This window comes from Agelaius phoeniceus, chromosome 3 (genome assembly GCF_051311805.1).
Source record: "Agelaius phoeniceus isolate bAgePho1 chromosome 3, bAgePho1.hap1, whole genome shotgun sequence".
Lineage (NCBI taxonomy): Eukaryota > Metazoa > Chordata > Aves > Passeriformes > Icteridae > Agelaius > Agelaius phoeniceus.
Genome location: NC_135267.1, coordinates 3,633,608 through 3,659,868, shown reverse-complemented (window position 1 = coordinate 3,659,868; position 26,261 = coordinate 3,633,608). Strand labels below are relative to the sequence as shown.

Here is a 26,261-nt window from a genome sequence, read left to right as displayed (position 1 = left end):
GGTTTCTGTGCTCAGGTATGAAGGATTGCAGTGAATTCCAGGCCCTGATCTGGAGCAAACTGTTGTTATCAAGTGAGCTGTGCCACTTTTCCACCCACCACGTGTGTGACTCATGGTCTAAAAACAAACCACAGGTTTCAGGTTCGATATTCTCTGATTGCATGCCAAAACCACAATGACTCCAACGAGATTTACACAAGCGATCTGTAAACCTCAGCAAAACTTTCCATGAACCTCATCCACAAGAAGATTCATATCCAGGTGTGTTCTGTGAACCTTTGAGATGCCCTGAGATCATCTGGCCAGGTGCCTTACAAGGTAGAGTTAAAGGGACCCCGTGTTTAGCGACTTTCTTATCTAACGTGCGGCAAATCTGATACTTTCTTATCTACCATACACCAAATGCAGATGATTCCTTTAGCCTGAGGAGGTTTTGTTCTTTCAGTAATAATGGAGTAAAGTGTAATTGCTTTCTAATCCTTTTGAATTTAATCCAGGGCAAATACATTTCAAATAATGTTGTTGAGTATATGCAATACTCACGGAATCATGGAATATCCAGAGCTGGAAGGCACTCCCAAGGATCATGCAGTCCAACTCCTGGCCCTGCACAGGACATCCTAAAAATCCCACAGTGTTCCTGAGAGTGCTGTCCAAACCCTTCTGGAGTTCTGGCAGCCTTGGTTGTATGATCACTAATATTTCCTAATTTTTCCTAATAGCAATATAGGAAATTCTTCCACTCATTTGACTTGGCCTTATGGACTTCAGTTAGACAGCCAAAAGTTTCTGCCATGCTATGGGTACCTCCTACAACTATTTTTGGCATTTCTGGGTTTTCCCAAATGAACAAATGATTTGGTTTTTAAATGTAAGTAGTTTTGGAAAAAAAGGAATTGATTTTTTTGTAGGTACAATTTTGTCACATTTAGGTTTTTTCCCATTTTAAACAAATTTTAGAAAATACTTAGAGGAAAGTATTATATAGTTACCAACATATAGAAGCTTAGAAGTCTGGAAAGATTACAGACAGTTAAAGAAGAAACAAAATACCCCAGACTTACAAAATGCAGATTTGTCAATGCAACAAAGGGCACAAAAGTGCATAAGAGTAATTTAAACTTGATATAAAAATCCTGTATCGGGGTTTTATTTATGAAAAAAAAATGTATTGAGCCAATAAAAACAGCTCTATGTCAGTAACAGTTAAATTGCTGGGAAAAATCAGGGTTCATCAGAAAAAGTTGTGTTACAAAATATTTTATGAGGAATATGAATCTTTTCCTGTTGATGGCTCTATTTACAGTCCAGAAAAGGAGCACTAAATAAAAGTGGATTCAGGAGAGTTAAGATTTGTCAGCATGATCTCTCTATTTATTCATTTGCTGAGAGTACAAAAAATAGCAGAATTCCACCCTCTCCTGGAAAAACTGTGAATTTTTTGTAAGTACTTTCAGTAGAAATCACTTTCTTCAAAGAATTTTCACAGGAAAGACTGTGGGTTTTTTTTCTTAGGGAAATCAGGTTTTACAAATGCAGACTTGGGAGTCTTTAGCCAGTAAAAGGAGAGGAAAAGATAGGATTTTTACATTTGCACCAATTTTCCTCTTTCTTTTGGGCCTTGAACATGGAATTCAAAGGATTTTGCTGCAACTCTTAGCAAGGTCTGGAAGTAGAAGTAAAAATCTTCCCACTTTTCCCATTTGTACCATGGACTTTGCAAAATGAGAATGAAACTTGGACTCAGTAACAAAAAAATAGTCAAATAAACCAAAATTTTCAGCTGAATGTGTCTCTCTTTGTGCCCAGAGCTGCTGGAGTCCACAGATTTTACCCACAGTGGTTGTGCTAAGAGACATCCAAGATGGTAAGACCATGGATCAATTCCCTATGGATGTGTGAACTTGATCCAGGAGGGTTTATATCCTCAGCCCCAGCTCCTAGAGATAATTGAGCACAACTATGTTGTCCTTCCCTCCTTCTCCCACAGTTTCCGACTGGAATACCTGCTCATCCACGATGTAAATATTCTCCATATGCAAGGAGTGAGTTTTGACAACTTCTGGTCCTGGGGAAAAGCTTGAACCCCCAAACTGGAACCTTCCCACTGACTCAGCCACCACAAGGCTGAGCACAAGAACCAAATGTTTCACATTTTTCAAGGCACGTCAATTTTTAAGCTAATCCTGCCCCAGGAGAGGATCAGGGCAGGCTCTTGGGGTGGAGTGGATGTTACTCTGACTCATCATTTTCAAAGGCTGGTGTTGGATGGACCAGATTTAATGAACCCAATGCCAAAGGGGCAGGTGGGGGACTCTGATTTCAGTCAGAAGGTGAAAAACATCAACAGCGAAACTTTTCTAGAAAGGCTGTCCCCTCTTCTCAGTGTAATTTGCACCTTTAACAGCAGTTTGCTCTTTCTCTGGCTGCTTCACAGCTTGAACACTGTCAGACCTAATTTTGAGCTGACAGGGTGGGTGGGGACAGAAAAGGCCATCAAAACTTGCATATAAGGCCACTGCAACGTGGACAGGGGCAGGACTGCTGGCACCCCTCACACAATCAAAACTTCCAAACTGAACCAGGCTAGAAATCACTTTTCTTCCCATTTATGTCCTCTTCACCTCTTTCTTAAAAACATGCTTTCTCCATGCCTTTAATTTCCCCATCAATCCTCTTCCCCTCCCCTTTTCCCTTTTCCCATGAAGTGTTTCTCTTCTGCTGCTACCCAAGTGATTTCCAACAGCTACAGGTTTTCTGATTGCAGTATTTCTCTTGGAATGATGAAAGAGTTGCTCACCCAAAGTATTTTCAGGGCAAAACCCAGTATGTTTATTTGATATGTGTGCAAACTGTCACACACGGGGAAAAAGCATCCATGAGTACTCCAGGAAAAGCTGCCAGCAGAGGAATAGCTGCACATGATCTTTGCCTGTGCTTGACTGAGAAAGCAGAGCAGGGAATTATTGCATTTTTCCTCTCTCTTTCGTGTATTTTACTTGGCTCATTGAGTGCTTCATGGCCTTCCAAAATTCTCATTTTTTCATGGATCTTTACACTGTGGGCAAACTTGAAACCCGAACAGGTTGTGTCTGTAAAAATCTAGAGGATGCTGATGTTTGGAGAAATGTTGGAATGGCAAATTATCTTACATTGATGCATTTCAGCACATGGAACACTGGACTTACCCATATTCTCATTAAATAAGCATCAAATAAAGGCGGCACCTTGTAATTACAAGAGCCTTGGACACTGGAATCTGTCCTGATATATGCATTTTTCTTTGGTAAAAGAAGGTTTTGTGATGAGTCTTCCAGTACCTGAAGGGAGCCTGCAAGAAAGATGGAGAGAGACTTTGGACAAGGACATGGGGTGACAGGACAAGGGGTAATGGCTTCAGACTGACAGAGGGCAGGGTTAGATGGGATATTGAGATGAAATTCTTCCCTGTGAGGGTGGGGAGGCCCTGGAACAGGTTACCCAGAGAAGCTGTCCTGCCCCTGGATCCTTGGAAGTGTCCAAGGTCAGGTTAGAATGGGGCTTGGAGCAACCTGGGATGGTGGAAGGTGTCCCTGCCCATGGCAGGGGTAGAACCGGATGATTTGTGAAGCTCCTTCCCACCCAAACCATTCCATGATTCTGTGTGGATCTGGGGACCTGATATTTAATTAAGTTTAAGAAACCATGTGAGTTTTGATCTGGGAGATGCAAGGGATGCTGTGTGCTCTCTTCTTGACCAACAATTTGGAAGCTACCATTTCCAGGGGATTTGACCCATTTCCATGCAGTATTTCCTCACTCCAAGTTCAGTACTACCTCTTGTTCTGTGTTCCTCCCGACGACAGGGAAGAGCCTTCTGACCCCTGCTCAAGTTAGAGAGAAGAATTCATGCACTTCCTGATCTCTTCCTCCTCCTTTTCTTCCACTACTTTACTAATTTGTATGTGGGCATGGAGTGGCAACACCCCATGATTCACCTTCTGACCACAGATCACCCAGCCACTCCCCAGAAGAACCACTCTCTAATTCCTCTGGTGCAAAGTTTGGGGAAGGGAAGGGCAAACGGGTTCTTTGCATGAATAAAATGCAAAATTCATTATCATTAAACCACGATACATCAGTTCAGAGCCTGGATGCCTCTGGATTGGATGTGGCACATCCACAAAACAACTGGGCTGTTCACACTCCAAGGAGGTGTAAGTGGGAATTGAAGACAAAATGGAGCAGATGGAAGAGCTCTAGGAAAGGAGGCAGTGAGACAGCACAGGGCAGGGACTCAGCCCATTAGAGTTCCTCTCTTTCCAGCTTTTCCTGTTTCTCCCATGCATCTCTGCACTCCTTTGGAAGGTGGATTATAGATTTGTCCTCTGAACCATGACTTGCATTTTTTCCACATTCTCAGTCTCAGATGTCTTTGGCTGGCTGGCAGCCAGCAGAGGCAGAGCAGGGGTGCCTCCTTCACTCTGCCTTCATCAGAAGCTGATATCTGTGCTCAGCTTCTGAGGTGAGCAAGGCTGAGTGGTTCTTCTTTCCCTGGGAAGAGCCAGAGGGTGGCAGGTTCTCCACAACAACCAGCTGCTTCTGTATTTTGGAGGTGTTATGTTCGCCTTGCTTCTGTATAGGTATTGATGGCGTTTTATTATTAATTGTGTTGCAGTAGCACCTAGAGGTCCTTGCTGAGATCACAGCAGTTGGTGGGTCCTGTAAAGCAAAATTCATGGAGACAATCCATCCTCAATGGATAGCAGCCACACTGGAAAGAAAAGGGGTGTTTCAGAAGAGAGGATGTCTTTTCATTTACACCTCACTTGAAATGACCATCCCAGTGAAGCTTAATGTCTGTAAATAATTTTTATCGGAAAGAACATCGATGGTTTTTGAACCAATCTATAAATGCCATGTCCCACTGGGGCAGGGAGTTCCTCTGGTGGGGGATAATGAATCATAAACCATAGGATGGTTTGAGTTGGAAGGCACCTTAAAGATCATCTTGCTCCAACCCCCTGCCATGGGCAGGGACACCTTCAACTAGACCAGGCTGCTCTAAGACTCCTCCAACCTGGGCTCTCGTCCAGACCTTCACTCACAGCATCCATAGTCCTCTTGGATCCTGATCCAGAGTCTGTGAAGGTAACCAAGGTTCTCTCCATCTATTACAGTGGGACCTGGGTCAGGTTTTACAGTAAGATTGAGAAACTCGACTTAATTTTCAGGCATTACACAATAAAGCTTTTATAGGAGTTTATTCAAGGCCACCAAGAGCCAGCTGCTAGAGACTGATCCCATGAATTTTGGTGGATTTTTGCCCCTGATAATCCACAGCCTTAACTGTGACTGAGTTACATCAAGAGAACTCCAGAAAGGCTTGAATGGATCCTGAGTGATCCAAAGGAACTCTTTGATAACCCATCAAACACCTCTATCATAAGCCATTATTTCTCTTCCATTTTATTCCTCATTGTTCACTTCTAATTAAAATAGTTCACTTCTAATTAAAAATTCCTGTATTTTGCGACTCAGCTCGCAAATTAAGATACCTCATTTTCTAACTTTATGAATGTGTTTGATGTTTTCTGCAGAGCTTTCCGGTCTCATATTTATCTTTTATCCTGTCAGCCATCCTCAGGCACATATTGGATACTCTAGAACATCTCAAACTGTTCTGTGAATCTACATTTAGACAACTGAGGTGATTGACTCTGAGAATCAGGCATGTCCAAGGGGGAATGTTGACCTGCATCAGGTGAAATTATCCATTTTCCAAAAATTTTGGCTGCTCTCCACCAAGAAGCCTTGATTGTAGATGATGAGTTACAATCCTGTGTGATGAATTAATGGAGAAATATTAGAGCAGGGCATTCTCTTCTCCATCACATCTCCTTCAGGTGATCACCAGATTTTAAGGATTTACAATCCATTGCCTCTGGGTGTATTTTAGCTAAATTGTGGTGGGATTTAATACTGTTTTCTCTGAATATCCTAGCATGGCTGCTCAGGAACTGTGCTGTGGCAGCCTGAGGGAAGTGGGGAATCTGTTTACCAGTAAAATCTGAGGTTTTACTATTGCTTTAAAATCATATAATTTCATGGGCCTCACCCAGGACACACTGAGTGAGCTGCAAGTTGTTAAACACTCAAGAGGGGATGTGCTGTTCAGTGATAATTCAGCACTAGTAAAAGGTGTCATATTGGTGGCTCTGAAAACAGATGTTCTCTGGAAATCCCAGGCAGTGTGTTGAGAGGATGGGATTCCTGCAGCAGCGTGGGAAGGCTCTGTATGGAGCAGATGGAATGAACTGTTATCCCAACCCTGCGCTGCCCTGAAACAGTGGATGCTGCATTAAATCAATGTGAGAAATGGCATTTATTTAACCCTCAGAAAACATTCAGTTGTATTTCAAACTACCAAAATGCTTTTTTGGTAGTTTGGAAGCATGACAAAGACGAACGTCTGGAATTATTAATTCAAAGAGATTAATCTTGCAAGACATTAGGAAGAAAATTTACATTATAGACGCAAACACAGCTAAAGTGCTGCTGATGTCAGAAACATCCCATACTACAAATACAGACTATTTGAAGTGACATAACACAAGTGTATTCCATATAAAAGAATGTATAAATTCCCTAACTCAGCTGGCTGAGCTCCATGGATCCCTGACTCTCTGTCATTGGCACCATCTATTTTCTGCACACACAGCACAGCAGTGATGAGTGTGATTGAAATATCTACACCCAGACATGGAACCACGTGAGAAAATGTGGGCAAAAATAGCTTTCACTGAAAAAAATGTCCTTTACAAATAGAACAGTCCATAAACTTAGTGGGGCTTGAAAGACAAATTCTTTTACTTTAGGAACAGAACACATTTCCTGTCTATTTTTCTTTTTTTCTCTCTTCCTATTTTTCTTTTTCTCTTTCTTCTTTTTTATCCTCTTATTTTTCCTACTTGTATAAGATCCAGGAGAAAGAGAACAGAAAAGTAAAGAAGGAAATTAACAGAATTTCCTTTAAATTAATAAAGCAATTAACTGAATTTCCATTAACAGATGGCAAAAACCTACTCAAAATATTTGATTTATTAAATTCTAGGCTTTCAATAAACTTTTAAAGTGAGCTAGAAAGCTGTTTTCATTAGGACTATATAGAGATTTTTTTTTTTTAGTAATAGATGGACCAGAAGTGGAGTGAACAGAGGCAAACTGAGATTTGTGGGATATTTTTCTGTGTCACGGTACCCATCACATGAATTTGGCAGTTTCGTTGCTTTGCAGAATTTAATGAAAGTTTCATTGAGAAAGGGTCTCTTATTTTAGGTTTTATAGCAAACTGGATGGGCCTAAAACACAAACATTGTTATAACACAAGCAGAAAATAAAAATTAATAGGAAGACAAAGGTTTTTTTATTGTATTCCCACTAAAAAGTTGATGCCATATGTTCTATTGTAAGAAATGCTTTCAGAAGTGATTTACTGGATCCAGAATGTTCTTCCATTTATCTCTGTCTTGCTCTTCCACCCTCCACACATTTATCCTCTTATTTGCACCAGATCCAACACCAATCCCTTAGTGCCTCCCACAGTCCTGGTGGGACATCTTGGAAAACCCCAGGAGCATCTCACAAGCTGAGGGCTTGGGCTTCCAAGGGGCTCTGGTTCTTCATTCCTTGGCTGTAACAATATTTAGAGGCCAAGTCTTTCCTTTACACAGTTATTTCAGGCACACGTGACAACTGCAGAACTGTCATTGCTGCTCCTCTGAGATTCCTTATCTTGTTTCTCATTAAGGGGATGATGATTAAGTGACAGGGTGAGGTCAGGGTGCATCTTGATAAGCCCAACACCAGAGCTGGCTTGGTAACCCATGGCGTGGTCACCTCTTGTTGAAGTCTTCCCTATGCTCTGGAGATGTTCTCCTGAAGGAGCAGGCAGAGGAGGAAGGGACATCCTACATTGTGGAGATGCACAAAACTGCCAGAAATTGGCCACTCTAAAGTCCTCTCAGACTGCAAGAGAGACTTCTCCTTCTTTTGAAAGACATCAAGTATTTTACCTGAGAGCTCAACTTCTGTCTTTCAAATGAGACGTTGCAGAAACAAGATGGAAGATGGCTCCAAGATCTGTCTGCCCAGTGCTTCCCACAGGACTGATTCCTGCTCTTTGAGAGAGACAAATGTATTTGGGTAAAAGCTGGAGGGAGATCTGAGAAACTTGATTCAGCTGAAGATGTCCCTGCTCATTGTAGGGGCTTGGACTGGATGGCATTTAAAAAGTCCCTTCCAGCTCAAACTTTTCTAGTATTATACAGTTCCATGATAAGTGACTCATGAAGGACTTGGTGTATGATCCAGGAACAGGTCATGTGGTGAGGACCAAGGGTGCAAACCTGAGTTCTCGTGGAGGAACAAAGATTCCTTCCCAGGCACTTCCCAGGCTGGAGACAATGTCCCTCATTGTCCAGCTCTGATGCAAAGCTTGGGGTTATAAATGAAGCAGTATTTGAGGGAATATTAAGGGAAGCCACAATTCTTCCTAAAAAGTCCCTCTTCCTAAAAAAGATCAACTAAGGGACAAAATGAAATGCAGCGTTTTTCAGGTAATAAAAGCTGCCCCATACAGGAATTAGAGGAATTTAAAGGCTATAATTCTCTGTAAGGCAAACTGAAACACCTCCAGTTTCACCCTCTTCCTCACTACCACATGAAATATGCCCAAATTTTTTCAAGAATTTGTGAAATCTTGTATAATACATAATAAATGAGATATATTCTCCCTTAGGCAATCTCTTCGAGACCTTCCCTATCTTAAGAAATCTGATCAAAACATAGCAGAGCTTCTCTTTCAATGGAAGAATTCTCCAACAGGCTCTGGTAGACCCCAAAGTTCTCCAGAACCATGTTTATTTTCATTGAATCATAGAATATCCTGAGCTGGAAAGTCCAACTCCTAGCCCTGCACAGGATAGCCCCAAAACCAACATTCCATGCTTGAGACCATTATCCAAATACTCTTTTATTTAGGTGACAACACATTGTCAGTTGATTGCAGGCCTGGAAGAACCAAATTCTTGTGTCTGGGCTCATGGTGCTCCCCTTGCTGCTCCCTTTGCAGATCGACAGCATGCAGGCTCTGCTCCACTGCCCCAACGTGCTGGTGTGCGTCGGCCGGGAGCCCTTCAAACCTGTATCCATGGAGAATTTGAGGAAACACTCGGTGGAGAAGCTGCCCAATCTGCCTCCCCGCTCCAACAATGGCAACAATGTCAACGAGAACAATGAAAGTAAGAAAAACCTCGGGGCCGCGTCGCGCAGTCCTGCCCAGGGCCGCGTCCCAGAGCCTGGGGATTGCAGGTCCCTATTGTGCTGTCCCAATGTATGGATTTCACGTGGAAAATGCACTTCCCTCTCCCTGCCTCCCAGGCCTTTCCATCCTCCCCTTCTTTTTCTCTGGTTTCCTTCTAGGATTTCCTCCCTACACCCCCTAGTCTTTCTTTTACATGCTCCCCATGTCTGGCTGACTTCCCTTCCTCTTTCATATCTCTGGGTCTCCTTTTCCTTCCAGAACTCCCTCCTTTCCTGTGTCTGTCCACCCAGACTCTGGAGATTTCCCACGAATCCTCTATCCCCTCGTTGTCTGTCCTATCATGCCTTCCCTCCTGCACTTTCCTGCACCAGGACCAGAGGATGCCCAGGTTCTGCCAGCAGGAGACTCAGTTTCTCCTGCAAGTTACAGCTGGCCTTTTGCAAACAAACTCTGTTTTTATGGAAAGATTATATGCAGGAAGGAGTATGTTATGGATTATTCAGGATTATATTTTTTTGGCACCCCATCATGAGTTATCTAAGGTCACAGGTAATTAAACCAGCCACCCTCAGTAGCCTGGGAAAAGAAATTTCCCAATTCCAAAGGGCAAATAATCTCACCTGTATTAAGGATTTATTGTAGGATAAAATTAAGTGTGCCCCAGAGGTATGTTTGTTTCTCTCCATTGTCAATACCAGAAGCTTGGAAAGATTCATTTGTGTGTGGTCAACAAGTTGTAGAAACTCAAGGACAGAGGCATCCTATGCTCACTATCCAAGACATAAAAAATTGGAGGGAAACATGGGAATAATCTGGAGCTTTGCCCATCAAGAGACCGAGCAAATTCAGTTCAATCATTAGGATGGTCAGGGAAGAGCTATTTAATGTGATTTGGATGTGCTCCTGTTCAGCACTTCACTTCCTAAAATGCCCTCCAATCAGCTGCATATCCATATGCCCAAGGAGGCACAGGATTGTCTGGATATATGTACAAGGAAATTTTGGACAAACTCATATTTGAAATGAGAGAGATGAATGTCTTGCAAGACAGCCTGATAGCAATATATTCTGCTTGAAATGAAGGGACCTACACAAACCTGTGCAGATCACTGCATGGGCCATAAAGATGTTCTTCCAGTTCAGATTCCTTAATTTCCGTATTCTCACTGATTTCTTCTACAACTCCCAATATTTCTCTTTGCAATTATCACCAGCTTACAATTCCTTTTCTGATTGTTCTTTATGTTTTAATAAGAATTATAATCACTCTTAGTGGCACATCCCTGCAGGGACTGAGTGTTGCTCTGCTGTATATGGCCACACATTTCCCAGAATAAGAGTGGAGAAGTGAATGTTACACAATAAATGTATGACCAGCTAAGGAAGAAGGTCACTTCTCCATATATTTTTCCCTGGTCAAACAAGAAGAATGAAACAAGAAGAATGAAAACTTTGGGCATTTTTTCACGTCACAAATATTCTGTTATTTAATTTTCACAGTTAAATAAGGGAATATTTGTAACATGAAAAAATGCCTGAACTCAGAGACTAAATTGCTCCATATGTATATATATTTTTGATTTTTCTTAATTTTACTGCCTGACATGCACTAAATAAAACAGTGTTTGTGTTTCAATTTATTTTCTTAAATAAAGTTAAGGTGTAGAAGATTTTATTACAGATTATTAATTCAAAACTTAAAATTTAACAAGGAAGTTGGACTAGATTATCTCCAGAGGTCCCCTGCAACCTTAACTATTCTATGATTAATGGACATGACTTAGTCAAAGACAAATTTTCAAACTGTGTAAATTGGCACAGGCTTGGCTTTAATGGAATAATATCAGGATTCCCTAGTTTGAGGGCTTGACTTACATATTTTCTGTCACCTTTATGTAAGTTAACCTCTTTCTCCATCTTTCTTCACTCCAGTGAACTTTGGACTGAAAGCCAAAAAAAGTGTTATCCATCCACGGTCAGCATCCAGCAACAGGTCGATGAGATTTTCCTTGTCATCAGAAAAGTCATACCCCAATGGCCTCGTGGCCTCTCCAGACAACGGGGGACCCTTCTCCAATGGCTGCTCTCACCCAAAAGCTGGGGACCTGGTCCAGTCCCTGGTCAACGATGACATCGAGAAGCGGGTCCACGTGAACAAGGACGGGAGCTTGTCCGTGGAGATGAAGGTTCGCTTCCGCTTGCTCAACGATGAGACTTTGCAGTGGTCCACCCAGATCAAAAAGTCCAACCTGATGAACCAGCTGCCTTGTGAAGAGTCAGGAGTGGAGGAGGACAGCGGAGCAGATCCCCTACAGAAAATGAACCCAGAAGCCAGCTCAGAGGCAGATGATTCCTTATATCCCTGCGATATTGATTCCTACATGTCCAAACTTGAGGAATCAGAATATGACGAAGCCCACTGTCACAGCTGTGGAAAGAAACACCAGGACTATGACATTTGGAAGAACCCCATGCACATGTCCCAGAGGGAAGAGCCCGGTGTGCGAAGCACCTGGCACACGCGGTCATCGTGCTCCAGCACATCTTCCCGAAGGAGAGTAGTCCACAAAAAAATGACATCTGTGGACAGCATCCACACCACATCCAGTGAGGAATTCTCTGAGCACATTGTGAGAGAGTCCTCATCCTACTCAGAGACTATAAAGAACAGAGTGGCGTATCGATCTGTTAAAAAGTGTGTGTGCCGAAGTGATTTATCCACAGGTGCTTCCAATGGGGAAGAACAGCAGGAATACACCAGGACAAGCACAGGAAACAGCCAGAGACCTTCATCCTTGGGCTTGATGTCACATTCAAGCTGTGAAAACAACCTGGATACTCAAGACAGCCCTGAAGACCAGGAGATCACCAAAATCATTTCACAAAATGAGGATGCAAATTGTTTTGAAGCTTCCTCTGTGAAGTGCTTGAAGGATGACCCAGAAGAGGTTGAAAGCAGCAGAGTCGGGAGTGTCATGTCCAGGTCATCCCTGCAGTCCAGGCAGAGCAAGAAGAACGTGTGTGAGGAAGTGAGCAGCGTGGGCAGGAGCATGTCCTCCTCAAGCCTTCAGAAGGCAAACCAGGGAGAGAACAGCCAGTGCTCCACCCCTGCCAACAGCGTGCACAGCAAGTCCAGTAACTGCACCACACCAAAAGAAAAGGCTGACACCTCTGAGGACAACCCAGTGGTGTCCTCTTTCTCCAGTGAGTCCTGCCCCAAGAAGGAGGCTGAAGAGGTGGAAGCAGAGCAGGAAGAAAGTGAAGTCAATGAAGTCAGCTCAGTGTCAGCAAAAACAAAGCCAAGCCAATCAATCAGGGGTGAGAGCAGTGAAGGGGAACGATGCTCTACGCAGGGAACCCACCATTCCAAGGCTAGTGACAGGAGCAGCAAGAAAAGTGGCAGTGATGAGAATGTTCCATGCAGTGTCTCTTGCTCTTCCAGAGGGTCCAAAAAGAGCAAACGCAGCCACGTTCATTTGGACGCACAGTCTGAAATATCTGTGTCTTCACTTGAATCCACTCTGAATAAAAAGAATTCCCTACATGCAGATGATGTGAGATCAGGCAGCAGGGCATCAATTTATTCCAAAAGCTCATGTGAAACCAAGAAAAAATCTGCTGGAGACACCATGTCTCATAAGTCAGGATCTCTTCACTCAAACATTTCATCTACCAGTGAACCAGAGGCAACTGCTGGTCCTGCTGAGGACAAGAGCTCAAAAAGTACTGCCAATGGCTACAGTGAATGTTCAAAAAGCTCAAAGAAGAGAAGCCATAAAGAAGAAAACAGCAAGCCATCATCCCTCTGCTCAAGTGTTTCAAGTCCTAATGGAAAATCTGGAAAGGGTCATGCCAGGATTAGTTCTGAACCCTCTTCTTCAAAACAGGGAAGCATGAGTGGGAGTGTATGCTCAAAAGTTGACCACCCAAGTGAAGATGGGATTAGGAATGAAAAACCCACAAGTAGCTCCTCAAGAGTCTCTTCAAAGTCAGAAATAAAAGATAAATGCGTGTTGACCCAGATATCCCAGGAAACTGATGATAGGTGTTCACAATCAAACGTGTCTCTGTCTTCAAAATCAAGACAGACAAACAGGAAAAATCTTCGTGTGAAGGTGTCAAACTCCAGCCGGGCATCGGTGTCGGAGACTATGTCAGTGTGCAGTCTGCAATGCCCCACCCCACCAAAAGGGAAGCCAAAGAGAAAAAATATGCGTGCAACCATGTTGAAGAATTCCTCCATCAGCAGCATCGGCACCGAGTCCGTGCTGACCGCAGGGAGAGAGCAGAAAGAAATTGTGGATTCCTCCAAAGCAACATCCTACGGCTCTAAATCTGCTGCAACCGAAGGAAATGGTCAGAATAATAAAGAGATTGATGATTCTTGCAACAAAAAAACAGAGGAAGAGGTAGAAGATGCTGGTGTTCAGGAGGAAGGAGGTGATTTAATGCCATCAGCTCTACCAAATACATCTCCAGAAGAAGTTGTGCAAGAATGGCTCAGGAAAATCCCTTCGGAAACATTGCTTATGAAATATGAAATGGAAGATGATGGAGAAGAGGAACATGCAGAGTCAACCACTGAGGTGTCACACTGTACAAATGCTGAGGAAGCCCCGGAGGAGGAAAAAGCTGAGGAAAAGAATGAGGAGGAGGAAGAGGCTGAAAAGGATGAAGTAAAGGATGAAGAAAAGGATGAAGCAAAGGATGAAGTGGAAGAAGAGAAAGCAGAAGACACAGCTGTGGTTGAAGAGGCTGAAGAATGCGTGAACCAGGAAGAAATCTCTGAGGTTCCACCTGAAGCTGCTGAAAATGAGCAGGCAGAATGCAACAAGTCAGTTACATCCAGCCAAAATAACAACAAGAGAGACCTTCCAACCTCTGTCCAAATGTCTGTCCAGATCATGAAGGCCTTGCTCAGCTCAAAGCAGGAGACCAAATTTGACCGATCAAACAGTTTGCCTGAAGTGTCCCCCACAATGGGGAGGAAACTGAGTAACTCCGCCAACATTTTGATTACTTGTCTTGCCAGCCTCCAACTCCTTGATGAAGAGTCAGAGGATCCATCAGAAAACTCAAAACATTTGAATAAGTCAAGGTACACGGAGCTGCTGAATATTTTTCAAGCCCTGTGGTTTGGGTGCACTGCTGAAAGGAGTGGCCCAAGTTCAGGCCAAGAGGAAAGCAAGGTGGCAAAGCCAGTGTCTGGGTCTAAAGCCCCAAAATCCATGGATCATGCCTTCACTCCCATGTCCTCCTCTGGGGTTGATGTTTGCAGTTGCTCTGGTGGCTCAGGAGAAGAGTGCACAGCTGGTGCCACATTGGTGGCACAGAAAACCATGGAATGCAAATCAGCCGAGCAAATGGAAAATGCAGAGACTGGCACAGAAGTGACTGAGGTTGAGGAGCAAAGTAAAGAGGAAGAGCAGCCATCCCGCCCTTCCACAGCCTGCTCAGAGGCAAAAGGTGAGGAAAAGGCAGAGTCTGCTAGACAGGAGTCTGTAATCCAGGAGGAAGAAGAGAATAAGGAGGATCAGGGCAGTAACTGTGAGCATGGCCAGGAGGAAGGGGAAGAAAAGGAAAATGAAGAAGAAAACAAATTAGCTGAAGCTGGAGAACAAGAAGAAGTTGAAGCTGTGAATGATGAAGTCCCACAAGAAAACCCTGAAGAAGAAGCTGACCAGCCAGAGACCACTGGTGATGCCGATGTTGGTGATGCTGATGTTGGGATGGAGCCGAAAGAGGAGTTGCAGGAGCAGCCCCAAGAAGAGTCCCCAAATGACCCCGAGCCCAAAGTCAATACATCCACCAGTGTGGGCACATCCCTTGTCCAGCAAAACTCCGTGGATCCAGACCCAACCTGGGTCCTGAGACTACTCAAGAAAATCGAGAAGGAGTTCATGGCTCACTACGTCAATGCCATGAACGAGTTTAAAGTCAGGTGGAACCTGCAAGACAACCAGCAGATGGATGCAATGATACTGGAGCTGAAGGAGGAAGTGAGTAAAAGGATACAAAAGAGCATAGAGAAGGAATTGAGGAAGATTAAAAGCAGGGCTGGAAGGAGGATGCCGAGACCTCCAGAGGGGCCACCCACACGCGAGTCCAAACTCCAAACCGAGCAGAGGAGATGGCGACTGCAAACTATGCATAAAAAGTCCCTCTTTGGGGACAAGAATGGTGCCCAGATGAGGCTGGAGGAGACATCGGACTTATCATATGATGTAGATAATGACTTTAACCTTAGTGCAGCTTTGGAGGACAGCATGAACGAACAATCCCGTGAGGAGGAATATTGTCCATGTGACTCCTGTGTGAGGAAAAAACTGGCTTCCAGGCCTGCCAGAGCCCCTGTGGTGGCCACCAATGCCCCAGTCATGAAAGCCTTTGATTTGCAGAAAATCCTGAGGCTGAAGAAAGATGGCAATGAGGAAGCCATTGTTGCAGAAGCAGCCCAGGACACCAAAACACTTCCCAATGGTTCTGTGGAAGAAGGGGCAGAAAACGAGGAGAAGGATGAGGAGCAACCTCCGGCAGGTGAAACAGAAGCGGAAGAAGAAGAAGGAAAAGAGCCAGAATTAAATGAAGATGATGGCACAACATTGAATGGAGATGGAGAGGAACCTGAAGTAGCAGAGAGTCAAAACACTGAGATGGAAGATGAGGCCAAAACTGAAGAAACCAAAGAAGAAGAAGCAGAAGGAGGGGAAGAAACAAAAGAAGGAGAAGAAGAAGAAGAAGCAAAAGAGGAGGACAAAGAGAAAGAGGAAGAAGAAATGGCTAAGGCTGAAGAGGAGGAGGAGGAAATAAAAGAGGAGGAGGGTGAAACGAAAGAAGAAGATGAGGAAGTAAAAGAGGAAGAAGCAGAGGAAAGCAAGGAGGAAGAGGAACTAAATAAGGAGGAAGAGAAGGAAGCGGAAGAGGGAGTGAAGGAGGAGGAAGAACCAGAGGAGGAGGAAGGGAAGGAGGAAGACGAAGAAGGAAAGGAAGAAGCAGAAGGGAAAGAGGAAGAGGAAGGGAAGGAAAGAGAGGAAGAAGCAAAAGAGGAGGAGGAAGAAACCAAAGAGGAGGAGGAGGAAGAAGCCAAAGAGGAGGAAGAGGAAGAAGCAAAAGAGGAAGATGAGGAAGCCAAAGAGGAGGAGGAAGAAGCCAAAGAGGAGGAAGAGGAAGAAGCAAAAGAAGAAGAGGAGGAAGCCAAAGAGGAGGAGGAGGAGGAAGAAGGGAAGGAGGAAGAGGAAGAAGCAAAAGAGGAGGAGGAGGAAGGAAAGGAGAAAGAGGAAGAAGCAGAAGAGGAGGAGGAGGAAGGGAAGGAAGAAGAGGAAGAAACAAAAGCGGAGGAGGAAGCAAAAGAGGAAGAAGAAGAAGCAAAAGTGGAGGAGGAGGAAGGGAAGGAAGAAGAGGAAGAAGCCAAAGAGGAGGAGGAGGAAGCAAAAGAAGAAGAGGAAGAAGCCAAAGAGGAGGAGGAGGAAGAGGAGGAAGCAAAAGAAGAGGAAGAGGAAGGGAAGGAAGAAGAAGAAGCAAAAGAAAAGGCAGAAGGGGAGGAGGAAGAAGAAGTAGAGAAGGGAGATGAAGAAGCAGAAGAAGAGGAAGAAGCCAAAGAGGGAGAGGAAGAAGCTAAAGAGGAGGAGGAAGAGGAGGAGGAGGAAGGGAAGGAGGAGGGGGAAGAAGCCAAAGAAGAGGAAGAAACAAAAGAGGAGGAGGAAGCAGAAGAGGAGGAAGAAGAAGCAAAAGAGGAGGAGGAAGAAGAAGAAGGGAAGGAGGAGGAGGAAGAAGCAAAAGAAGAGGAGGAGGAAGGAAAGGAGGAAGAGGAAGAAGCTAAAGAAGAGGAGGAAGAAGGAAAGGAGGAAGAGGAAGAAGCTAAAGAAGAGGAGGAAGAAGGAAAGGAGGAAGAGGAAGAAGCTAAAGAAGAGGAGGAAGAAGGAAAGGAGGAAGAGGAAGAAGCTAAAGAAGAGGAGGAGGAAGGAAAGGAGGAAGAGGAAGAAGTCAAAGAGGAGGAAGAAGGAAAGGAGGAAGCGGAAGAAGCTAAAGAAGAGGAGGAGGAAGGAAAGGAGGAAGAGGAAGAAGTCAAAGAGGAAGAAGCCAAAGAGGAGGAGGAAGAAGAAGGGAAGGAGGAGGAGGAGGAAGAAGCAAAAGAAGAGGAGGAGGAAGTAAAGGAGGAGGAGGAAGAAGCCAAAGAGGAGGAGGAAGAAGTAAAGGAGGGAGAGGAAGAAGCAAAAGAAGAGGAGGAGGAAGGAAAGGAGGAAGAAGTGAAAGAGGAGGAAGCAGAAGAGGAAGAAGAGCAAAAAGAGGAAGAAGAAACAAAAGAGGAGGAAGGGAAGGAGGAAGAGGAAGAAGGAACAAAGGAAGATGAGGAAGAAAAGGAAGGTGAGGGTCAAACAAAAGAGGAGCAGGAAGTGGAAGAGGAAGAAAACCAAAAAGAGGAGGAAGAAGAAGAGGGAGAAAAAGAGGAGGAAGAAGCTAAGGAGGAGGAGGAAGAAAAAGAGGAAGAGGAAGAACAAGAAGAAGAAGCAGCTCAAAATGAAGAGCAAGAAGCTGAAGAAAAGTCCAAAGGTGAAAATGAAGGTGAAAATGAAGCTGAAGAAACAGAGGAGCCAGAGGATGAGGAAGTTGTGGCTGATGATGAGGCAGAGACATCAGAATGCAGAGGAGATGCTGAGGGCTCTGGAACTGACAACAATCCTGAAGGAGATGCTGTGGAAGGAAGTGAAGAAGCTGAGCAAGAGGAAGCTGAGGCAGAAGAAGATGCAAAACCAGAGTCAGGAGATGAGACTGAGGAGAAAAGCAGTGAAAGAGGTGAGAATCCTGATGAGAATGGTGAGGAACCCACCGGGGATGACCCCGACAATGCACATGAAAAACATGAAGACCAAGGCAACAACAAAGTTTCTGAGAAAGCCTCAAGGACCAAAGGCAAGAGAACCAACAAAAGGTTAGAGACTCTGAAAAAATCCACAGCCTTTTCTTGTTATTCTTCTGTCGGAAACTTCTCACAGCAATCCCAGAAGGGGTCCGATGATGAAGAGGAAAGAGTAGATGAAGAGGAAGGAGTAGTTGAAGAGGAAGGAATAGTTGAAGAGGAAGCAGTTGAAGAGGAATGCAAAGGTGATGATAACCCCACTAGCGACCACCCAAATGGAGAGGTTCGAAGTGATGAGAGCTCCAAACCCTCTCAGATGTATCCTGACAGCGAGGAAGAAGAAGAGGACAAAGAATCTTCAGGTTCTGATCCCGTGGGAGATGAGGAGCAGCCAGATGCTGAAGGTGCAGATCCAAAGGAGGCTGAAAACACTGAGGAAGTTCAGGCTGATAAAAAGAAAGAAAACTCTGATGAAATTGACCAGGATGACCTGGACTTCTAGAACTGCTGACTAAAAACTGACTTTTTCTTTCTTTCTTCTTTTCTTTCTTTTTTAAAAGTATATTTTCATTACATATTTCAGTATCTCCGGTGAGTTGAGCCCTCGTAATCGGCTTTTCTTCTGAGCTAAATGTGGTAAACTCAATCTTGAATCCTGTGAGTAAAGTTGCAATTACCTGCCCTCATTTCTAGAGGGCTAGTAGCTCATTAATGTCCCGTGGTCTCAATAGATAAGTGGTTTGGGGAAAGGGAAGGCTGTTTTGTTTGGGATACCTTCTAGCTCCCACCCTTTAAGCCATGCTGTTTGCTGCTGGAGTGCTCTGTGGCTCTGCTGGGCATCGTCTCTGGGTGACTTTGGGATGCCTTTCACCTGCTGCACGCCATTTTCCTGGAGAGATTGCCAACCCACAGAAACACGACAAAATCAGGATTCATTGCCAAAGTCTGGTCAGAGCCCACAGAGATGTACATTGATGTACATTCATCTTCCCCCCCACCCTACCTTCCCTATACTTCCCTGTGTATTTATCTTGCCCTCACCTACCCCACCTCCTCTGTACCCAGAAAAAAGAGTCTGAGATATCAAAGATTTTCCCCATTTTCCCCCCTTTTTCCCCCGCTTTAGTAGATGTTGAGCTCATTGCTCATTTCACTGGAAGTCTCAACATGGAGAAAAGTCTTTCCAGTAGATCCTCTTCCAGACACCATCTCTTTGTACTGTGCTCATCACTGTAGTGGTAGATAAAAAAGACGAGTTAATTCACCCTGTCAGGTCTCTGAGAAGTGGTTGAACTCAATATTGACCAAATTAGGGATAGATCCAATCCCTTGTGATGTCCTTTTCTATGCCAATGATGGTTTTGAAGCACTTTACAACCAGCTGGGATCCCTCTGACAATTTTGCACGAGGCCCTGTTCTGGAGCTGACGGGATTTGCAATGGCTCAATGCCCCATCCTTGCACACAAAATTTAAACTAATTTTCCCTTTAACATGGAAAAGCTTTGGGCATTTGTGCTGCAGCAAACAGCTGGAAGAGGCTGAAGCATTTCTTGGAGAGCTTGGACTTTACAAACCACAATAGAACTGCAAACTTCATTTAGCAAATGTTTTTTACCAGATTGTAACTTTTTTTTTTTTCTTTTTCCCTTCCTCTGGGGAAATATAAACATTTCTGAATAAATGCCCAACAAATGTCAGGAGAAGTTTGACCATACCTCAGCTGCATACTTGTGCAAAGCTCTTAGGGACACAGTTCATTTTATCAAAAATTTGCAGGGAGAAGAAAAGAGAGGGGTTGAAAACAAAATGCCTTAAATTGTATGGAGAAAAAGTATGTGTGTAGTGTTGTGTTGGGTTTGTGGAGATGTATGCAAACATGCTTAAATAATCAGTATTCCAAATTAAGCAGTTCCTGTGGTTTTCATTTCTAGAATCCATTTCTTAAACTTACAGCCAGAGATAAGATTCATTTCACTCAAATGAAGAACTGGGTTCAGCTCCAGAGGCAAACACCTAATTTTGGGTCTCTGAGGAGTAGGGGAGTTTGGGAGAAGCCACTGGAGAGCTGGATCTCAGCTGAGCTGTTCCCACAAAGGCTGACAGTGCCTCCAGGGAGATCATCCAGGGACAACAGCACCATCTTCTAGATGGAGGAGTTAAAATAACCTTCCTCAAAAGAAGGAGAACCCTATCTGTGAGCCTCATGGAATCACAGAATGGTTTGGGTTGGAAGGGCCTTGAGCATCATCCGTTTCCAACCCCCTGCCATGGACAGGGACAACTTCCACCATCCCAGGTTGCTCCAAGCCCTGTCCAACCCTGGACACTTCCAGGGATCCAGGGGCAGCCACAGCTTCTGTGGGCACCCTGTGCCAGGGGCTCCCCACCCTCACAGGGAAGGATTGCTTCCCAATATCTAACTTAAATCTCCCCTTTTTCAATTTTTACACATAAAGAACATCAAGTCCAACTGTTAGCCCAGCACTGCCAAACCCACCACTAAACCACGTCCCCAGGTTCTACATCTTGTATAGAACCCATTTGGTTTCATAATCAGCTTTGTGACACATCAGTCCATGCAGGATTCCAAAAAGAGCTGAGCCTGGGTAGTCACAGCTCTGATCCTGACATGAGGAATAGACTGGAAGTGGTACATGTTGAGTGAACTCTAAACATTCCTGGTGAAACATCTCCCCCTGAGCCACCGGCCAGAATACCATCATAACCAGCAGGGAGAGAGGGGCAAAGACTCTGATTCATCTGCAGCTCCCTTGGCAGGAGGGGGAGTGTGCTGCCAGCAGGCACATTTCCACCTGCAGAGTGCACAGGGAGCCTAGACAACTTCCTCAGATGAAAATCACACAACCACGGAATTGTTAGGTTCTAAAAGACCTCCAAGGCAATCAAGTCCAACCTGTGACTGACCTCCACCTTGTCACCCAGACCAGAGCACTGAGTGCCACCTCCAGTCGTTCCTTGGACACCTCCAGCAGTGGGGACCCCACCACTTCCCTGGGCAGCCCCTTCCAAAATGTCTCATATGGGAAGAGCTGATCTCACTGTAGCTACTCTAAAGCATCTTATCTTCATGACTTTCAGGCTGTCAGGCAACAGCTCAAGCCAGTCATCCCATGGAAGTTTTAAAAGGTGTTTTTTTAGCTCCAAGATCACAAAGGGAATGGCTTCAAACTGAAAGAGTTTAGGTTGGATATTAGGCAAAAATTCTTCCTGTGAGAGTGGGGACGCCCTGGCACAGGGTGCCCACAGAAGCTGTGGCTGCCTCTCGATCCCTGGAAGTGTCCAAGGCCAGGTTGGACAGGGCTTGGAGCGGCCTGGGATGGTGGAAGGAGTCGTGCTCATGGCAGGGGGTGGAAGTGGGTAAGGTTTAACATCCCTTCCAACCCAAACCATTCTGGGATTCTATGATTGCCTCTCTGTGCTATTGCTAAAAGCCACTGTTGGACCTTAACAGGTTAGGGAAAGGGCAAACATTTCCCAGGATTTCTCCTGCAGCTGCTGACTTTGATCACTTTAAAGCTGCTTACACAGCCAACGCCACGCCCTGCTCATGTTGAATCAGTCAGTTCCTCACCTTGCAGCACAGGCAAGGAGAAAGAAACTAAAAGGAACACAAAAATGCAGCTGTCAAACCATGAAAACTGAAATCACCCAGGTTCCTGCCCAGGAGACCTGTCCCACTCATGTCTGAGTTTGTCACCATGTCTGGGCAGTGACTCACACATATGCCAGTCACAGTCAGGGCAGAGTGAGCTCTGCTCACCAAAATCCTCACTCAGAGGGGCTGGGGAGCAGCCAGTGGGGATGCAGAGACAGATGTTGATGAAGGAGGTATCTCTTTCCTCCACTAGTCTCACCCAGGATGGCCCAGAGAAGGAAGCAACCAGCTGGAAAGGATCCCTCACAGCCACATCCCTGCTGCTCGCTCGGCTCCCAGCGTTCGCATTTCCCCTTGGCTGCGGTGACTCAGGCGCCTGTTGGGTCTTGCAGCTTCCCCTCTCCCTCTGACAGCACGGGAACACGTGTTCCCAGCCAGCTCCAGGGCTGTCACGTTCAGAGGGGCTGGGGAGATCACTCCTGTCACCACCTGGGAGGGATTACAGCTGCTGTCTTTCAGCAGGGCTGAGGAGGAGGAGGAGGAGGGAGCAGAGGCGACGTGAGACTTGCACAGCCGTACTTCGTGTTTTCCTGTGATCCTCTGCCTGTCTTTGGGGTGGTTGTTTTTGTTCCTTTACCAGCCAGACAAATTGCTTCTTGATCTGCCTCGGTTTTGTTTGCCTGCTTGGTTTTGAAATGGGAAATATCCAGTGAAAGATGAGGAGGAGCATGGTGAAAATTCAAGCGCAAACCACGGAAATGAAGGAAATGTGCTTCCCAAAGCTGAGGTCTTTGCAGATGTGTGTGAGCAGACTCCTCACACTAATGGAGAGCAATAATCCCCCTTTCCTGGTGGCTCCTTGTTGACATAGTGCCATATTTAGCTCCAGCCACTTGAAATCCCAGCTGCCTGACAGGAAAGGGTGGTTTGTGGTTATTTCTGGACCTCAGGCTCCTCCAGTAGGTTTTGCTCTGGAGGGCAGGGACAGTTTCCAAGCTGGTTATGGATGTGCCCTGCAAAGCTCCCTCTTTTTTTTTTAATTGGAAGGTGGAGAACTTTGCACTTCAGGGCTTGATGGCTCCTTGGCAAAGTGCAGGAATCAGTGCTCCTCCTGGATTGGATGGGAGCACTCAAATCCGTACACACATCAAGCTCCAGGCATTTTGGAGGTGCAGTGTTTCGCTCCCAAAGTGTGACACTCCTTTCCTGGGGGTAAATCCATCAGTCCCACTGCTCCTCCAGAGAGGCACTTCCTCAAGGATGCAGGAGGAGTGATTAGGACATGGGATAAAAAATACACAAAACTGTTTTAAACTCTGACCGTGCATTACATCCTTGGCCACACTCAGTCCCTGCAGTTTGCCCTGCTCCAGCTGGGATTCCTTGAGCCAAACACTTGGGAAAGGGTGTCTAAAGAAGGTTTGAAACAAACACAGGCTGCCTGGGGCTGTGGGATCTCTCGCCATCTCTTCTGTTGGAGCTGCCCTGCTTTTGGTGAAAAATTTTCCCAGAGTTGCAGGATAAACTCAGCAGAGAGAGGGGCTTATTCTGTATTTCTGAATGGTGAATGACCCAGTCTTTATATCCCCAAAAAATGCCAAGACATCTCCTGAGCTGTGTCCATCCAACACAGCTTTCTAGGAGGTGACTCAGCCAGGGATTCCCTAGTCATTCCAGTCCTTACCTTTTTGGTGTGGTCAGCTAGGTGTGTACACACCCTCTACATGCCAGGAAAAGAGAGGGATTATTTAGGGATGAATTCCTGATATTCCAGACCTCCTGCTAAAGGCAGAAGAAGAGGTATTTTCTGTGATCCTCTAGAAAATATGAAGCCTGGAGAGGGAAAGAGAGGGATTATTTAGGGATGAATTCCTGATATTCCAAACCTCCTGCTAAAGGCAGAAGAAGAGGTATTTTCTGTGATCCTCTAGAAAATATGAAGCCTGGAGATGTTTATTTTCTCATGCCCCTCAGCCACAGCCTCCATGACCTTGTCAGGCTCAAGGAGCGACCTCTGTAACCCCGTGGCCACTTCTAATTTTAACTCCCTGCCCTCTGATCCGAGCACCAGGGTTTGTGCAGCTCCAACAGGAAACACCCCTGCTGACCTTTCTAATTCCAGGAGCCTGATGCTTGCTTATCCCTGCAATCCACAGGAAAACCCCTACCTAAGAGCCACCTGCACCGTTTGCAAGGAATCCCATTTTGCTGCAGCTGAGAGGATCCAGCCCTGCTTGGAAAAGGATGTGCTTATTCTCAGCCCTGTGGTGTGAAAGTGGGGCTGGAGTGTGAGGGTGGAAAGGTCAGGCTGTGACAGGCTGGTGGTTTTTATTTTCCCCTCAGTAAAAAAGGGGCTCTGCCTATTGCAGAGTGCTGGCCGACAGACGTGACATGCATTAACCTTTCAGCTCTTGCATAAAGGATGGTGCTGGGGCTCATTTTCCAGTTCTAAAAGAGCTGAGCCAGGCTCTTTCAGGCCTGTGACAGAGAGGGAGTGGGCGTAGCAGCAAGGTCAGGACAGTGCCTCCTAAGCGGATGGAAACGCTTCCCTGTGGTGCCTGATTAGTTTATTCCAGCACAGAAATCCTCCCCCTGCACCAGGCCCAACCTGGGAGCTCTCCCTGGTCCCAAGGGCAGTCCAGCCTGGGGGCAGTGGATAATTTGGCTCCTCTTCTGGTACTCCTGATCCCCTTGCAGAGAAGGCTGTAGGACGCAGGCTGATCCAACAAACACCATCCTTCCCACTGCGATCCCAAAGCATCCTCTCCATCACAGCAACCTCAGCCACTCAAGGCTAATTCCATGCTTAGTTTCATGAGTGGCACAGGAAAGTCTCTGCAAAAAAACTCTTTGTTGTGCGCTAAAACATTTGAAGAATGATTTGTGGGTTGCTAAATATTCAAATTTCTGTATTTCTTTTTCAAGTACCAGTTTCTTCCCACATTATCCAGAGCAGGAACTCTGCTGAAGTACAAGGAAACAACTCCTGCTCTTGAGCAGCAGGACTCACCCTCCTCAAGGAGTCAGGAGCAGGCAAGGAATGCAGCCAGGTTTGGCTCTCCCTCTGTCTGTCCTGGGCTGCAGTCCCTCCCTGGCTGTCCCTCCTTGCATCAGACACCTGATTCATCAAACCTCAGGGAGGGCAGGCACAGCCCAGTGCTGCAATCCCAGCAGGAATTCACAGAGTCACAGAATGCTTTGTGTTGGGAGGAACCCTAAAGCTCATCCAGTGCCACCCCCTGCCATGGGCAGGGACACTTTCCTCCATCCCAGGTCGCTCCAAATCGCATTCAACCTGACCTTGGACACTTCCAGGGACGGGGCAGGATAATGCTCTGCTCTGGGCAGGATAATGCATCAAGTTGTCCTTGAGGAAGGACAAAACCCTTCTGCTCTCTCGCCTTGTGGGCTGCACATGCACCTTGCTGACCCCATGCACCAGCTAAGGTGTATTTGGGGAGTTTTAATCTTGCCTTGATCTTTATGGTGACATCAGACACGTTAGTTGGTTTGGGCTGATAAACCCAGTCACGTGATGGAGCAGAAAGGGAACAGGGATTTCACATTAAAATCTGCAATGATTTAAAGAACGGAGGGTTTGCTGTTAATAAAAATATCCCTATTTTTCTGATCATCCAATTCATATTTTATGGCAGAAGCCTTGATCTCTCCCCAGCCTCTCACCTTGTCCCAAACCTAACCTTGAATGCAGACACCCATCAGTACTAACGTGCTTTATTTCACTTGGCTTCCCAAGGAACCTGAAGGGTAAAAATAGATCCATAGGATCATAGAATGGTTGGAAGGGACCTTAAAGATCATCCAGTTCTGACCCCCTGCCATGGGCAGGGAATAGAAGGACACTAAGGAGGTAACCTGGGACAGAGCCATAATGCTTGTCCCAGAGGTAAGAAATATTTCATTACACCTGGCACCATATTGAAAATTCCACCCCAAGGACACAAATTCACATCAAGAGTAAAATTCTGGGAGTTACTAGTGTAGTAATTTAGCTTTCTGAGCAGTGATGTAGTAACTTTAGTTTTCAGCCCTGGGGATGCACTTCATAAATAAGAAAACTTAAGGAATGAGACCAAGGTAGTGAGGGCTCTGGCAATATCAGCCCACCACAGCAACGTGTGCTGGGAGGGAAGGAAAACTGAGGAGCAAATTGCACCTCTCACATGTGAGAGATGTTTCTTATCTCACCCCTGCCCACGCTGCAAGGATTTGGTTACATCAGATGTCTTTTGGAGCTGTCAACCTGTCCCAGCAAGGGACCACATCTAATCTCATCAGGTTTCACCTTCCTGTGACACCCCTGAGCAAGGAAAGAGGATTGTGCATCTCTGGCCACACCCTGGATTCACATCACATGTGGGAGGGCACTGCTGGAGAGGAAGGACAGAAAATGGGGAGAAAAATGAGCCCCCTGTCCCCCTCCCTTCCCTCACTTTCCTGTCACTCCTCCCTGTCTCTTCC

The 26,261-nt window shown here is 45.4% G+C and overlaps 1 protein-coding gene across 1 annotated transcript in view; it reads left to right on the top strand.

The window, feature by feature from the left end:
* The window catches only part of RP1L1 (RP1 like 1), a 45,105-nt gene extending 26,442 nt beyond the window's left edge, over positions 1–18,663 (top strand). The window contains exons 3-6 of the mRNA XM_077176375.1: positions 9,113–9,281; positions 11,237–16,488; positions 16,774–17,430; positions 17,830–18,663. Of these exons, the coding sequence (XP_077032490.1) occupies positions 9,113–9,281; positions 11,237–16,488; positions 16,774–17,430; positions 17,830–18,663 (6,912 nt within the window). The remainder of the gene's footprint in view (positions 1–9,112; positions 9,282–11,236; positions 16,489–16,773; positions 17,431–17,829) is intronic.
* Positions 18,664–26,261: the final 7,598 nt, after the last annotated feature.